This window comes from Bubalus kerabau, chromosome 6, assembly GCF_029407905.1.
Source record: "Bubalus kerabau isolate K-KA32 ecotype Philippines breed swamp buffalo chromosome 6, PCC_UOA_SB_1v2, whole genome shotgun sequence".
Taxonomy (NCBI): domain Eukaryota; kingdom Metazoa; phylum Chordata; class Mammalia; order Artiodactyla; family Bovidae; genus Bubalus; species Bubalus kerabau.
In genome coordinates, this window is record NC_073629.1 from 110,090,160 (window position 1) to 110,107,202 (window position 17,043).

The 17,043-nt window shown below is 49.2% G+C and overlaps 1 protein-coding gene across 1 annotated transcript in view; it reads left to right on the forward strand.

Moving 5' to 3' along the window:
• OSCP1 (organic solute carrier partner 1) overlaps positions 1-15,980 on the forward strand; it is a 29,915-nt gene extending 13,935 nt beyond the window's left edge. Inside the window, exons 3-10 of the mRNA XM_055586374.1 lie at positions 2,393-2,560; positions 3,099-3,179; positions 10,990-11,093; positions 12,013-12,141; positions 12,684-12,753; positions 14,262-14,401; positions 15,334-15,397; positions 15,630-15,980. Of these exons, the coding sequence (XP_055442349.1) occupies positions 2,393-2,560; positions 3,099-3,179; positions 10,990-11,093; positions 12,013-12,141; positions 12,684-12,753; positions 14,262-14,401; positions 15,334-15,397; positions 15,630-15,746 (873 nt within the window). The 3' untranslated portion in view covers positions 15,747-15,980. The remainder of the gene's footprint in view (positions 1-2,392; positions 2,561-3,098; positions 3,180-10,989; positions 11,094-12,012; positions 12,142-12,683; positions 12,754-14,261; positions 14,402-15,333; positions 15,398-15,629) is intronic.
• Positions 15,981-17,043: the final 1,063 nt, after the last annotated feature.

The window sequence follows — 17,043 nt, forward strand, 5'->3', positions numbered from 1 at the left end:
AGCCCACCAGGCTCCTCTGTCCACGGGATTCTCCAGGCAAGAGTAATGGAGTAGGTTGCCAGTTCCTTCTCCACTACCAATGGCTGTGAGACTCAATTCACTGAATAACTCTGAACTTTGATTTCTTCATCTTATACCTGTTTTTATACTTTATTCCTAGCACAGTGTCCTGTACACAACAGGTACTTAATGTTTGATGATGATGGCTGAGAGTCGCAAATCTACGTCTCTAGTATTAGACAAGCCTGCTCACGCATGCACACACACACGCACACACACACACAAACCGAGACAGCTCCTGCTGTATGTCGCTTTCTCTTTTTTTAATTTTATTATTGGATATAATTGCTTTACAATGTTGTGTTAGTTTCTTCTGTACAACAAAGTGAAGCAGCATATGTTTACATACATCTCCTCCCTTTTGAGCCTCTCTCCCGCCCCGCCACCCCACCCCTCTATGTAGGCAGGCACTTTCTAAGTGAAATGTCTAGCTGCATGTTGGAGAAAGGAGATCATGGAGAGGGTTCTAGCAAGTGCTTCAGGATCCGACTGTCTTTAGTTTCAAATCTCACCCTGCTACTTTTTACCAGCCATGTGAAATTAGGCACGTTTCTTCATTTTTAAACTTGGTATAATACCTACCTCGGTATTCTTGCCTGGAGAATCCCATGGACAGAGGAGCCTAGCAGGCTGTGGTCTATAGGGTCACAAAGAGTCGGACACGACTGAGCGACTGAACTGAACTGAACACACACGTAGAGTTCTTGTGAAATTAAATGGGATTAGTTGAGGTCATGCACATCCGTGTGCTCCGCAAAGCACTCGGGTGGTTTAACTTTCAGTCCTGCCTCAGACATGTCCATACCTTCTCTCCCAAACTTGCCTCCAGCAGCAGCGTCATGTAGCATCATGCATCTCGCAGGCACCACGTTGAAAATGCTGTGGTCATTTTGGACAGCCCTCATCTTCGTCCCCCAGATCCAATCAGGCAGTCAACGTGTACTAACAAACAGCTTTTCTCCTGAGTGTCAGAGTCTCTTCTTTCCCCTGCCTCATCTTTCCCCACCATCTTCCTTCCAGGCCTTCCATCCGGGTTTCTCCAACAAAATTTATTTCTTTCATATGATCATGTTATTGCCACCCTCCTAGGAGCCAGGCACCAGCTGACTGCCCTCACTCCAGCCTCTCCCTTTTCGCACATCTCATCATGGCCAGACTCACTAATCTTGTTTAATTACCACTTTTATGACATTAGCGCAGAAAATTTCAGTAGCCCCCTAATTCCTACCACATCTAGTCTAAATTATTTTGTGCGTCTTTCAAAAACGTTTAATATTCTAACCTTGCCATAATTATCCAACTTTATTTCCCACCACCCCCAACACAAACCATCCCCTCCAGTCAGGCTGTTCTACTCTTTCTCCCAGGAAAGCAGCACACCCATGGCTTGCCTCCGGACCCTCAAGCATACTGTTCCCTACCACCCGAATGCCTTTTTCCTCCCTTACCCAGTTGGAACCCTGCCTCAAGTCTGAAGCAGGCCCACTTCTTCCACAAAGCCCATCGTGACCACTGTGGTCCTCTCCAGTGTCACCTCTGATCTTCATGAATGGTCATACCATTCGTGGAGCTTGTTGATGTCCCATTAAGTTCCATTATTCATTTAATACAGTCATAGAACCTCAGTCTTACCACTTTGACATGTGTTTTCTCATTTACACCTCTCAGCAGTTCTGCAACGTTGAGGAATTAGGGCATACTTTTTACACATGAGAAAACTCAGGCTCAGAGAGGCAAAGAGACTTGGCCAGGGCCATCCAACAAACCTGAGCTTCCCAGGTGGCTCAGTAGATAAAGAATCTGCAATGGAGGAGATGCAGGTTTGATCCTTGGGTCAGGACGATCCCCTGGAGTAGGAAAGGGCAACAACCCACTCCAGTATTCTTGCCTGGAAAATCCCTTGGACCGGGGAGCCTGGCCGGCTACAGTCCACACCAGGGGTCGCAGAGAATCGGACACAGCTGAGCGCAGCAGGGCAGCAGCACATCCACATCTACAGCAAGGAGGGCTCGAACGGGGGCTTTTATTCTCCAAGCCCAGCACCCAGTCCCGGGCCCCACCGCTGCCCGTATTGTTTCATATGCATTCCATCAGCACCACGCGCAAGCTGACCGGACACCCTGGTTTGCCCAGGAATGTCCCGATTCACTGCTCTTGCCCCAGCTTGTTACCGCCACCCCCTTTCGCTCTCATCAGTGTCTTGGTTTGCATGATGTGGTCACTGAGCTGCATGGTAAGCGCTGAATTGTTTCCGGTACTGAATCACTGTTGGACATTCTGAGGCCTGCCTTTATATAAGGTCCGTTTCTTTTGTTCACATGTGGGTTGGCAGCTCTATGACCTGATGACGATGGCTTTCAAGTATCAAGTGTTGCTGTGTCCTCGTCCCAAGGATGTGCTGCTGGTCACTTTGAATCACTTAGATGCCATCAAGGGACTCATCCAAGATTCCCCAACCATCCTTCATCAAGTGGACAAGACGTTCCGGCAGCTGACTGACGTAAGCGGGCTGTCCGTGCACCTCCTCTCAGCCCCCAGTACTCGTTCCCATTCCCCTGTTAAGGACAGGCAGGTTCTATGACAAAGGAAACAAGAAAGGGAATGACCCAGCCGGCCACTGTCCCAGAAAGTTCTACAATCCACAGGAATCCATTTTGGTAACACAAGAGATGTTGTCATCTTATACCCTCTCACTGGGGCCTTCATACCCAGGAAAGCAGCGGCACAGAACATTGCAGTTCTTGCCTAACTTTTCTGAAGGGAATCGGTAGTAGATGTTCTGTGGAATCTTGGGGAAAGGGAGAGGCAGAATGTGCCCCGCTCGATGTGCTGTGGTGGGGTTTGCCCCTTGGATAGATGGGGGGTGGGGTTGGGTGTGGGTGGTATTCCCCTCCTGCCCCTCCACCCCACCCTGCAGCTGAGTCTTCTCCTTGCCCTCTGGCTCCCTCTCTGGGCACCCACCACCCCCCGCTCCCCCCACCACAGTCTCCCATCTCACTTCTGAAAGCAGAATGCCTGTTTCTGCTTTGCCTGCGCAGATATATGGGGGCCTCTCTGCAGGGGAGTTCCAGCTGATCCGACAGACACTCCTCATCTTCTTCCAGGACCTGCACATCCGGGTGAGTGAGTGGGTGACCTGGGATTGCCCTGCGCTGCCGTCCTCGAGAGACAGGGCGCAAGTCGTCAGGGCAGACCAAGACTGGGATTCCGCCCTATTAGCACATCCTCAGTGTTTGCTTCCATGATGATCAACTGTCTGATGATAAATCTCAGCGGGTTTTCAAGGGACCAAGCAGGACAGTGATGCCACCATTCCCTCCCAGTTACCTTCTGTACGTTTCTTTAAAATATGGCTTCTTCCCTTGCTTCTCCAGGCTCCCAGTCTGATCTCAATTCCAAAACCTTTTCCCGAGCCTTTATTGCCTTGACTTGTCCAGCATCTGAGCTGTCAGGAGGCGGCCCTCTTGCTCCATGGAACAGTCCCCATCTCGGCCGTCCCTAACCTCTCCCATCTCTCCGTCTTTCAGTCCTTGCTCCCCTCCTTCTGTCTCCAAGCCTTTCCCCTTCTGGCTTTACCCACCCCCTGCTCTTGAATCACTTTCCCCCCCACTTTGGCTGCCAACTAACTCCTCTATCTTTGGTGACTCCTACTTCTAACCTCTGCACCCCCCTTACCCCAGCCCTGCATCAAGATCCATATCTCCACCTGCTTCTAAAAAGTTCCCCCAGTGCCCACAGCCTCATGTGTGCAGCTAAACGAGTCTCCAGAATTCAAGTCCTGCCTAACCTCCTGGTTTCTTTTGAGAGGACCACCATTCCCTCAGTCATTTGGCTCAGCCCCATACCATCACACCTTTGGTTTCCCTTCTCTGATCTTCATCTGATTGTGTCTGCAGCCCATCAAGTCTGCCTCTTCAACGTCCATGCCCTCCTGTCCACTCCGGTCGCTTAGCTCAGGCCTTCATACTTTTTGTTGGCCCTTGCCTCGCAGTTGACCCAACCACCTCCTCTCACACCTGCTCCAGACAATTCTACACTCCAAGTTTGAAAACCCACATTCCTGAGCTTCTGACTTTGGGGCCTGTCTCTCTTGGCCGGGACTTTGTTCCTTCCTGTAATTTAGCACATTGATATGGGAAAGACACCCACAGTGAGCCAGGCACTAGAGTCAGGCACTCCCATTTGAATCCCAGCTCCAGCACAGCTCCGTGACCTTGGGCAGATTACTTCCCTGAGGCTTTAGTTTCACCATCTAAAGTAACAGTGAAAGTAAAGTCGCTCAGTCGTGTCCGACTCTTTGCGACCCCATGGACTGTAGTCTATCAGGCTCCTCTGTCCATGGGATTTTCCAGGCAATAGTACTGGAGTGGATTGCCATTTCCTTCTCCAGGGGATCTTCCTGACCCAGGGATCGAACCCGGGTCTCCCACAAAATTGTGGAAATGATAATACCTGATTTAGAGTTTGTCAGGGGGATTAAGTAAAGCATCACATGTAACATATGTATTTGCATATATATATGTTTGAGTGAACTCTGGGAGTTGGTGATAGACAGGAAGGCCTGGCGTGCTGCAATTCATGGGGTCGCAAAGAGTCGGACACAACTGAGCGACTGACCTGAACTGATGTGTATATATATATATACACTACCAAGTGCTTCTGGCAGGAGGGACAGGACCCTGGTCGTGGTGGTTGCCTCCTGGGGGTGGGGAAGTGCGTGGAGGACAGGGATGCAAAAGAGACCTACTTTCCCTTGTATATTCTTTGGACTTTTTTTTTTTTTTTTTTTTTGGCCACATTGTGAAGCTTACAGGATCTTAGTTTCCCCAACCGGGGATCAAACCCATGCCCCCTGCAGTGGAAGCACAGTGTCCTAACCAGTGGACCAGCAGGGAAGTCCCGCTCTTTGGACTTTTTGAATTTTGTACATGTTCATGTGTAACATATTCACAAACAGAAATATTTTTTTTAAAAAAGAGAAATAGGGACCACTGCAGAGGGTGCAGGTTCAATTCCAGATCGGGGAACTAAGATCCCCCATGCTGCACAGTATGGCCAGAAAATAATAATAATATTAAATCCAAAAAAAAAGGAAATAAATAAAATATACTTAGAACCTCGTTATTTCCCTCCTATGAACAGGGAAAGATAAATAGATGACAATGCCAAGGCCAATTTTATTTTTAACCCTCATGAATAATTTCATTTGCTATGGATGGAGCAATAATAACATCGATGTAAATCAAGATCTCTAATAGTCATCAATTGAAATTAAAAATGTGAAAGTACAAATAAGATTAAGTTTTACATTACTTTAAAATATTGAAAACCCTGCTGTCAAGCCTGTGCATATTTGGGCAATATTTTATGGATCGTTGTAATATAAGCAGCCATATTGATTTCTCAGTTCTGGCAAGATGAAATTCATTATGATGAGAAGACTCCTAATAATAAGTCTATAACAAAATCATTAAAACATATTAAACCACAAACTACATTAAGCTTTAATTGCTAAATGGGCAGGCAATAAAACATCAGAATGTTCATCAAGAGAAATAGGAATCACATATCCTGACATTACTCAGCCACTGGTCTGTAACATCTGGCTGCTTTTCCAAATCTGGCCTTTAATGGTATTTCTGCTCAGCTGCTCTTTATGATTGCCTATACAGATTTTCTCTGTGTTCAAAACAATCTTGGTAGTTTTTAGATTGTTTAGCAAAACCAACCAACTAAATCAAGAAAACACAGCTCTGACCTAACACTCCCTTGCTCATTGTTTAACCAAAGCAAATGCAAGACTCCACATCCTAACGTCCAGAGCTTTCTGTGATATCACAAAACAACCTGACTGGGACTGTCCTGGCAGTCCAGTGACCAATACTCTGCACTCCCAATGCAGGGGGCCCAGGTTCCGTCCTCAGGGAGCTAGATCCTGCACGCCACAGCGGAAGATCCTATGTGCCACAGCTAAGACCCAGAGCAGCCAAATAAATGATAAATAAAGATTTTAAAAACAAAAGCAGCCTGAAGCGGCCTTAGTATGGTCCACGCCCTGACCTGTGCCCTGGGCCCAAGAGGCTGCACAGAGACTGATTCCATGTGGAATCAGAGCAGTTATGTGCAGGCATCTCAAGTCCCAACCCCGTCAGCCCTCCGGAGTGCCTTCAGAGTTGCCTCCTACAGGGTAGACCCTCCGGTCACCCACCCTCTCCCGAATGACCCTCCGCGTGCGTGCATCTTCTATCATGGACTTTCCTCCTGTGCTTCCACTGTTCCAGTTGGCAAACATCACTCCATCTTCACCTCTTCACAGCCTGGTCCTCACATCTCCACTCCATTATCCACTCCACTTGGAAACACTGCATTCCTGGAAAACTAGTCGGTCTAACAAATATGTACCGAGTGCCTGCTCCACTCCAGGTCGTTTTCGGTCCTGAGATATAGAAGTGAACAAGGCAGAGGCCCTTCCCTGAGAAGGCTCCATGCCAGTAGGAAGAGACCACGAGGACACGTTAAGTTGTGTTCCAGTTCTGATAATTCTCAGGAAGATGGCCTTATAAGGTCAAGTTATAGGAGGGAACTGGGATGGGATGTTGCTTCCGACCAGCTCTGTCCAACAGAGCTTCCTGTCATGATGGAAATGTTCTGTATCCGTGCTGTCCACTGAGAGAGCCACTAGCCCCATAGGGCTGTTGGGTACTTGAAACATGGCTCATCAGACAGAGAAACTGAGCTGTTGATTTAATCTAAATTTAAATAGTCACACTTGGCTAATAGCTACCTTACTGGACAGTATATCCTTAGATGGTAGAGGCAAGGACAGCCTTTCTGAGGACAGACATTTCATCTGAGAGTGTAACTAACAAAGATCTCAGGGAAGAGCTTCTAGCCTGAAGGGACAGCGAGTTCAAAGACCATTAAGTGGGAAAAGCACGAAACGCCCCATGGACAGAGAGAAAGGCTGTGTGAACAGAGCATGTCTAGGCGGGGGCAGTACTCAAATAAAGTTAACCACCTAGGTAGCATGAGTGCTTGCTGAGCAGAAGAGACGCCAGTCATGAATAAACTGGTTCTTACCTACCAGGTGACTTAGCTTTAGATTCTAGTAAGGACTTTATCCTAAGAGTAAAGAAAAGATCTGGGGGATTTTAAGATGAATTGGTAACATGATCTGACTTGGATCTGGAAAATGAACTAAAAGAGGTAGGCCAGCAGTTACAAAATCTAGGTAAAAAATGAGATCCAGGTAAAAAAAGAAAGCACTTGGACTAGGTGTTTGCTCTGGAGATCATGAAAAATATTCACATACTCACCTTCAGGGCAGGGTCAATAAGATTTACTCAGAGATTGGATGTGGGGAATGAGGGAAAGAGGAATGAAGAACAGCTCCTAGGTTGCTGGTGCCATTTTCTGAGTTGGGGAAGGACGGAAGGGAAGGATATTTGAGTAGAAAAAGTCGTTCTGTTTACCCTCGATTTGCTCTCTGAGTAGCAGAGTCAAGCAGGTAGCTGGATGTCTAAACCCGGAGCTCAGAGGGGAGAGGCAAGCCGGAGGTGTGACGTGGGCATCCTAGCATGCAGCAGAGAGGCGTATGCAAAGTCTTCTCTCCACCTGAAGGTGGCCGGTCATTTCCTTCATCCACAGGCAGGCTGCAAGAAGCAGGGTCGGCATTCTACCAGCTTCCCCCTCCCTTTCGGATCATTATTTTCCCGCCTACACAAACTTAGCCCTCCTCTTGTAAGGCCAGACCAGCAACCATCACACCGTCCAAAGCCCCACACTCAGCCCTCACTGTTGAAACCAACTGTGAAGTCACTCACCCACATTCCCCAAGCATTTACATCCCTGGCTCACTTCCTCCCGGCCACCTGAATCCCGCCATCATGCTGGGGAGTGTGGGCACTCATGGAGCATTCAGCACGCCAGCCCCGCAGCTCCGCAACCTTCATTCCCTCTTTCCATAGGAAACACATGTCCTGCCCTCAGGACCTCCTCAGAGAAGGGAACGTGCACTAAGTGCCTTACGGATGTTTGGTTCTGACCCAGAAAAGAGAGGTCACTGTGGGGCATGGCCACCTCTACCTAAGAGCATCAGGGCGTCTGCACAGAGGATCCGAGAGCTTTAAAAGAAAGAGGTTTTCCCCAGGATCATGGGAAAACAAGAGGAGAGGTTAAGAGGACACCACCTTGTAAAGCACCTTCAGGTGACCACCCGGCGTGACCGGCAGTGCAGGGGCAAGAAGGCTGCCTCAGGCTCGAGGAGGAGCGTGGCTGCAGAGAGGAGCATGGGCCAGCTGGACATCGTCGGGCAGGCGGCTAAGCCAGTGAAGCAGGAGAGGAACACGGTCAGAGAGGAGTTGAGAAGAGTCTCTTTAGCAGCAGAGTGGAGGACAGATCCAGCACAGATGAGAGCAGAGGCAGGGAGGCTCTGCAGTCCCCAGGCTAGAGGTGATGAAGGTCCGTGCTAGGGAGCAGGGCAGAGAGGAGGGGCCGGACACAGAAATGATCACTGGGTGAGCAGGGCCTGGCCACTGAATAGCCATGGGAAGGTGGTGGGCGGGGGACTCAGATTGCTGACGTGGTGACCTGGTGGTGTCATTCAGGGAGATCAGGTTAGGGAAGACAGATGGAGCCCTGTTCTGAGCAGGGTGAATTGGAGGTGCTTCCCGTGGATCCGTGGACATATTTAATAGGCAATGGGATTAGACGGGTCAGACGCCCAGGAAAGAAGACTGAGTGGAGGCTCCAGATCTGGGAGCCGTCAGCACTGAGGTGAACAGTGGTGTATGGGAAGAGAGGAGATCACCTCGGAATAAAAAGGGTGGAGTGAGAGGAACAGGGCACAGGAGAGTCACAGCTAAGCTGAGTGTCAGCAGAGGGGCTGGGCAAGCAGGCAGACCAAACAATCCCCTCCAGCCAAGGGCAGATCTTCAGGTCAAACCCAGACACACGCTTGACTAAATTTGTACATTTCTGGTCTATGACATAGTCACCCCTGTTAGAATTAACTAACCAGAAAGTCCAAAACAGGCATAAAGTCTCACTTCTCTCAGAATTTTCTTTCTCCTTGCCTGTATTCATATCCCGTGGTCACAGAATCTCAAGGTTAAAATGTCCTTAAAGCCAAACCCTCCAACCAAACCAGTATACACACTTCCCCCAAAACATGCCTTTTTGCCCACCCATTGTGGCTCAGCTGGTGAAGAATCCACCTGCAGTGCGGGAGACCTGGGTTCCATCCCTGGGTTGGGAAGATCCCCTGGAGAAGGGAAAGGCTACCCCACTCCAGTATTCTGGCCTGGAGAATTCCATGGACTGTAGAGTCCGTGGGGTCACAAAGAGTCAGACACGACTGAGTGACTTGCACTTTCACTTTGTGTTTCTGAAGTGTCTTCACACCCAGCCTCCCCAGGCCCAGCTCCACACCCACAGTGGCCCCTGCCCACCCGCTCTGCCTGTGGTCACTCTCCTCGGTGGGCTCCTTTGCGTGTGCAGCATACCACTCTTGACAGTGTCATCGTTTCTGCACTCTATGCTGTGTCCTGCGTCCAATCAGACTGTGATACTGAGACTGTTAGCTACCTCTCATCGGGCACTTATGTATCAGGCTCTGTGGAAAGGACTTCTTGTTCATTACCTGATTTAGTGCTCAACTAACCCATTGCATAGGTTCTGTTACTATCCTCAGATGACCAAAGAGAAAGGCAGCGTAACTTACCAAAAAACTCAGAGCCAAGGAGAGGCCCAGCTGAGCTGTGCGCCTGGACAGTGTAACGTCGGCAGGCCACGCTGCCAGCATACAAATCCTCACCACTTTGCACTTTCGCTGCCTTGCGTGCAACAGATGCTTATTCTTGGCAATGTTACTGATATAATCTTGTGGAATTTTAGAGTTTGAAGGAACCTTCAAGTTTATCTCACTTTACAGATGAGGAAGAAACTGATTTTTTTTTTTTTTTTTTTTGGCCATGCTGTACAACTTGTGGGATCTCAGTTCCCCAACCAGAGACTGAACCCAGGCCCCCTGCAGTGAAAGCACCCAGTCTTAACCACTGGACTGCCAGGAAACTCCCCAATAAAACTGATTGACTGCTACAATCTTGATGGGATTTAATTCAACCAAGACCTCAATACAAGAGTGCATGAAGCAAGGAAGAGAAATAAGCATAGTGTGGGGTTTTGACTTATGTAGTAGACTTTCAGACTCTGCCCGCTGGACCCACCCGGCCGGCCCCTCCTCACCAGTCCAGCACGTGGCTGAGAGCTTGCAGTCAGAAACACAAGGGTGTGAATCCTCAGCTCTGCCCCTTATGAGCTGGTAGGCCTGGAGGGAGTGTCTTAACCTCTGAGGAGATAATGAGGGTCTTAACAGCTCTAGCCTCAGAGCTATATAGAGAGTTTACAAGGAACCAAGGAATGGACATGGAATCTGGAGTCATCCTCTGAATCCTTCTGGGCAAGTCGCTTCACTCTGTGAACCCCAACCTCCTCATCGTGAAGGCAGGGGTCGCGCTACCCATGGGCTTCCCTGGTAGCTCAGCTGGTAAAGAGCCCGCCTGCAATGCAGGAGACCCCGGTTCGATCCCTGGGTTGGGAAGATCCCCTGGAGGGGGGCATGGCAACCCACTCCAGAATTCTACCCTGGAGAATCCCCATAAACAGAGGAGCCTGGCGGGCTGCAGTCCCTGGGGACACATGAGTTGGACACGACTGAGCGACTAAGCACAGCACAGCAGCACTCCCTCCCTGGGAGGTTTGTTATGTGGCTCAAAGAGGTTCTGTTTGTAAAAACACTGTACTCCGCAGGTGTTTGTCATGGTGTGTTTTTCTCTCTTGTCTTAAGCCATTACACACCTCCCATCCTCAGAAAGCATATGTCTATGGAAATATGCCAAGAAAATGACACCAAGTATTTTTCCCCCCCAGGTGTCCATATTTCTAAAGGACAAAGTTCAGAACTCCAGTGGTCGCTTCGTGTTGCCAGTGTCCGGGCCCGTCCCCTGGGGAACTGAAGTCCCTGGACTCATCAGGTGAATGAATGCTCAGCAGTGATTGTCAGACGAGTGTTCAGGGGGCCGGGAAAGCAATATGTGGGCCGCCACATAGACTGCAGCCATGCTCGGCCCCTCCCTTTCTCCAATTAAGCACAGCAGAGAGGAGGTGAGGTTTAATCCCAGCTTGTCACCTAGCAGATACTCTAAGATTTATTTCTTCATCTATTGAATGTTTACTGTGAGGATGAATATGATAATACTGTAATGCTCTAAAGTGCTACACACCACCCAGTACATAGCATATACTCAATAAATATTATCATTATTAGTGTATTACTATCACCCAGCTGGCATTAGCGGTAAAGAATCCACCTGCCAATGCAGGAGATGCAAGAGACGTGGATTTGATCCTGGGTCTGGGTCGGGAATATCCCCTGGAGTAGGAAATGGCACCCTGCTTCAGTATTCTTGCCTGGAAAATTCGACAGACAAAGGAGCCTGGCGTGCTACAGTCCTTGGGGCTGCAAAGTCAGATGCAACTGAGCACACAAACACACACACACACACACACACACGTTACATCAGCTAGCATCTTTATTTTGAAGCAGTGTGTAAATTCCCTCTGGTCCCATAGTACAAAGAATAATGAAGCCTCCGGGACTCTCCAGGCTTGGAGAGCATGGCATCACGTCCTGCTTTGTCTTTTTTTTTTTAATATTTATTTATTTGGCTGCATCAGGTCTTATTGTGGCACGTGGGATCGCTTGTTGAGACACAGGCTCTCTACTTGGCGCACAGAGCATGCAGGCTTAGCAGCTGTAGCGTGCGGGCTTAGCTGCTCTGTGGCATATGGGATCTTAGTTCCCCAACCAAGATTCAGACCCATGCATTGCGCGGTGAATTCCTAACCCTAGACCACCAGGGAAGTCCCATCATGTCCTACTTTGTCTCGTAGAACATTCAACAGCAAAGGCAAAGAAGTGAAGAGGACAGAATTTAAGCACGGCGGGAGCTATGTCGCTGCCCCCAGAGAAGGGTCTCTTGAGCTCTATGGAGACCGAGTCCTGAAACTGGGAACTAATATGTAAGCAAATTCTTCCTTCCCCAAATGAATTCCAGTGCAGCAGAGGTCCCTTCATTTAAAAAACCGGCTTGACTTCTGCAGTGAAAAACCCCTGCTGACAATTGAAGAAATTTCCCCTTAGAGACACAGCAGACAGGGCCCCCACATTTCCAAAGGGAACCTCGGATCTTCCACCAGAAGGTAGATTAACAGGTCAAAAAGATAAATAACTTAAAATAGCCATACAAGAGAACTAGCCAAAACCTTTTAATGCAGTAGAGACCCAAAAGGCCTTGGCCTTCATGTACCGATCATGTTTTTTTCCAGAAATACACATTACTTTGCAAGAGGAAATATCGCCATACAGCTTCCTAGGTATTTTGATTTGGGTAGAAGCAAAACTTGAGTGGTTGACACCCACTTAGTTATAGTCTGTATCCCCAGCACCTTTCTGGATGCTTTTTGATACCTCAGAGTAAAAGCTATGCACTATATTTACGAGTTAGAAGGAAGTCAGGGTAAGAGGCCTGGACAATGTTTTCGTGGTTTTCCGTTGCCACCAGGTATAGCGTGAACCGGCCCGTGGAAACCCACATGTCTGCAGCATCAAAGAACTTAGCTTCACGGACGCAGGTGAGCTTCTGCCTCCCGTGTTTACCTTCAGAGCCAATTTCTAGATACAAGAGTCTGGACAGGGAGAAGGGAGGGGTCTCTAGAGTTCAGAGCTGGCCAAGGCTCCCTCCTTGTTTGCAGTCTTCTCCATTCCGCCTTACCCAGTACGCAGGTTTTTAATTATAGTTTCTCATGGAGACTTCCAGTGATCTGACTAATTAGGTAATTTTAAGCTTGTCTCCACCACCATAATTAAGCAGGAACCACACATAAGGACATGTGAAATAGCATTGTACCAGTGCTGTGAGGTCCGTGGCTGCTGAGTTCAGCACTTGTGTGTATTCTGATCGTTAAAACATCCCCTTTCCCTGCTTCCCTGTGTGATGATGTGAAAGTTGGGTTCAAAATGGGGTTTGGGTTCTCTGAATTCTTTTGTACAAATTTTCACTGAACTAGCTGTCATCTAGCTATAGGCCTCATGGACTATTCAGTTATGCTATAAACATTTATTGAACTGTGTCTATGGGGCCGGGGGGGGGAGGGGGTAGCGGTGTTCCCAGGACACAGAGCTGGCTTAGATTTGGTCCCATCCTGAAGGGCCTTGTAATACGCTAGGCTTATAAAGACAGCAATAGGAACAAATAACTATAACCTGGCGGAAGACAGAAGGTGAACTCACTGAGCATTCTGAGCAAAGAGCTATGTCAGAACACATATCCTGTCCAGGGGGTGGGAAGGAACCCCCTGGAGAGGGAACAGGAAGGCTTTTCGGAGGAGGTGACATTCAAGTGGGGCTCTGGAGTGAGGCAGATACTAAACAGCTCAGAAGGAGAAAAAGGCACACAAACCAAGATGACAGGACGAGCAAAGGCACCAGAGTCACGCTCCTCAGGGGAAGCAGGCAGTCAGCGTCCCTCTCGTGTAGCTGGATCATAAGGCGATAGCAGCAGTGGCCAGAAACCCGCCCAGACAGGCACACAGGGCCTGATTCCAGAGGCAAAGCAGGGGAAAAGCCGGGTTAGAGAGAGCCAGGTAGGAGGAGGGTGCAGGCTGCAGTGGGGCCAGGCATTGAGAGAGGGAGCCACGGGAGAGAAGGGATTCGAGGGTGTGCTCAACGGTCACCACCGGAGGGCAGTGTGGTCGCTCCCATGGAACGAGTGCCCTTGGACCTGGAGGCTTCACCCAGGCCACGGGTAAAGGCTGGGGGAACTAGACAGCCTGAAGAGGAAGCAGTGTTCTCCTTCGAGGAGGAAGGTGGTTTGAGAACGAGGATCCCTGGGGCCCTCCACTCATCTTGAAAGTGTGAGAATCTCTGGCTTGTCGCCTTGCTAGAGTCCCTCTGCTTCTGACACGGGCTATTTCTCTTCTGGTTCTATTTCCTATGCTTCGTGTGGACCCAGTGCTTCCCAGAAATCATTTAGACAGTTACTGTTTTGCCTTGTTTTGAAATACCACCCTGGGTCTCTGGGGTATCAGCAAGGAATTGAATCACCTTCACGTGGCTAAAAATTATGAAATTGATTTTGCAGGAAAGCATTGTTCCAAACCCTCTTGCTAAAGAAGAGCTGAATCTCCTGGCCAGGCTGATAGGAGGCATGGAGATTCAGAAACCCAGTGGCCCTGAGCCAGGATTCCGGTTGAATCTCTTCACCACTGATGAAGAGGAGGAGTATGTTTTCAACCTGTTTCTTTAAAGACCTATGTAAAAATCCTAAGTGTGGTAAGAACCAAAAAAATGACCATCAAAAACCAAATAAGTGGTTCTTATCATTTATAAACACAGATGTAAATAAAGTTCAAAAATGAAAGATCAGCAAACTCAACAACCTTAGTTAAAGAAGAACCCACTAGTATTAAATGGCCTGAATCTTTTGGATTTGTTCAAAAAGTAGCACTAACATTTTATTTAGCTCAGCTCAAGAGGATTGAAAGTCAAGATAATCATATTTTAAAAAAGACTGTTAAGAAACCAGAAGGAGATTGGAGCATGACATCTTCAGGATGAGACAGTCTCCCCCAGAACCAATAGTGGTGGTAATTCACTGAGACTTAGACAGTGCTTTACAGTTTCCAGAGAACGTCTGCATTGATTATCTCATCTGACTGTTCTCACAGCCATGTATTTGGGGTGGGGGTGGGTGCCTTCTCTTTCTCTCTCCTTTGGAGTGACAGGCCCTGGGGGAAGTGTAGGGACCCAAGGATGGCACATAACACCTGGGGCCTGACCTCAGGTGCTCCAGTGCTGCAGGAGCATGAACATGCGCCCAAGTCCCTCCAGCGCCATGTCACACACACTCCAGTGAGGGACACGGGGACTGACTTGGCCCCAGCAGATTGAAGAGGTTGGCAACTGAGCTGGGTCTCGGAGTTTGCCAAGCAGAGGAAGGGGAAAAGTTATTCTTGGCAGACTTTAGTATGTGCAAAAGCACAGAGATATAAAAGGACTTGACTTCCTGGAGCATAGGGTGTATTGGTTGGGGAGAGGGCAGAAAGTTGAAGAGAGAAAAAAAAATAGGTTACCAGATTATCAAGGACCAATTTGCCACACTGGCAGGGAGAAAAATCCTAACCTTTGACCCGTTTCTCGAACCTCTTGTACAGACAAGCAGCGCTCACCAGGCCAGAAGAGTTATCCTACGAAGTTATCAACATCCAAGCTACTCAGGTGCGTGCAGGCGATTATACAAGTCAAATCTTATTCCCCTCCTGTTCTTATCATAATAATGAACTTCAAAGGCCCTCCCTCCTCCTCCTGTCTAATCAGCACATAACATAGTCCCTATCCTGACAAACAGGCAGGAACCGAAGTGCATCCCAGGGGTGGGAAAACGCACCACCAGCTGCACAGAGAGGCCGGCATGCCCACACGTTTCTTCATTCCCTCCCTCCTCTCACAGGACCAGCAGACGAACCAGGAGCTGGTGCGGATCATGGGGGAGTTTGAAATCACGGACCAGTCAAGGCAAAGCGCCAGCAAGGGCGACGACTGGCTCGCCATGATGGATGAGTTATAGCCGTGCTGACCAGGCGCCCCTCCCCCTGCGGAGAGGCCGCTTGATGAGGACCCCGGGGGGTGCCCCCCAGGGAACCACACGATGCTGCTAGTTTTCTACTAAGCGAAGCCCTTACCCTCTTGTTCCCATTTCCGTCCTGATAAACTGTGCGGGTCTGCCTCGGGAGCATGCTGTCCGGAAGGCAACACACATACCCGTATTTTCAGCAAAATATTCTCTGGCTTTGAAATTGGACCCTTCCCCATTTCCTTCCTGGTTTTATGGCACTCAGAGCATCTGGAGCCCAGAATCAGCAAGACGGTGCCCCTCTTGCCACCTGCATGACAAGCCTGGCTCAGGGGGGCCTGCCGCTCACAGATGCCCGTGGATCGTCACAAAATTTCAGAGCTTTCCGGGACGTCTTCTGCTTTGTGAGTCTGACATAAGTGGAAAAGGCAATCGCCTCAAACCGTCGGGGCCCAGTTTATACAGCCTGGCACACTGGAAGCTGTCACCTCAGACGCAGAGGAAGCAAGGCCGTGACAGGGGACTCCTCCCGCGGGCCCCGCGCAGAGCCTGTGGGCGTCTGTGGTTCTCCACACGTCTCTCCATCCATATGTGGTGTGGGCTTATCCCATGTGGAAATGTGTTTGCTCTCTAGCGTGATACGTCCTCCTTACCCCCAGAGTCTTCCTCTGCCACTTAGCGTTCTTGCCTTCTAAAGGCGCCCAGCGTGAGTTGCCATGACAGCCGTCTCCTCTGCTTCGCCATTAGCGGCCAAGCAGTGCTGTAAGCTGGACGTGCGGGAGGCACGTGGTGTACCGCTTTCCCTTCCATGCACCAGATGAGTTAGTCAATACTTCCCTTGGCAGGATGCCAAAGTCTAATTTGGATCCATGAGAAATGTCTCAGGCCAGGGCTGCCCTCATTGCTTCAGGAAGGAGGGTCAGCCCTCCACCTCGTGTTCATTCTGGCCGAGTAACTGGCAGCTCGAGGTCAGCCAACATCCAGAGGTCAAGGTCCATTCAGTCTCCTGAAAGCAATATCCGGAACAGCAAAGGGTGGGAGAGGAACTGAGCTGAGCTGGTCACTGCCTGAGATTGAGCCAACCAGGACCACTTGGGACCCCTGCACCCTAGTAAGAGTGGAGGCAAACGTATTTCTGGAAAGCAAGGGTCAGGGTACCCATCCTTTAGCTTACCCAAGGCACAGGGTTTGGATTTGTTGTTGCTGTTATTTAGTTGTGTCTGACTCTTTGAGACCCCATGGACGTAGCCTGCCAGGCTCTTCTGTCCGTGAGGATTCTCCAGGCAAGAAT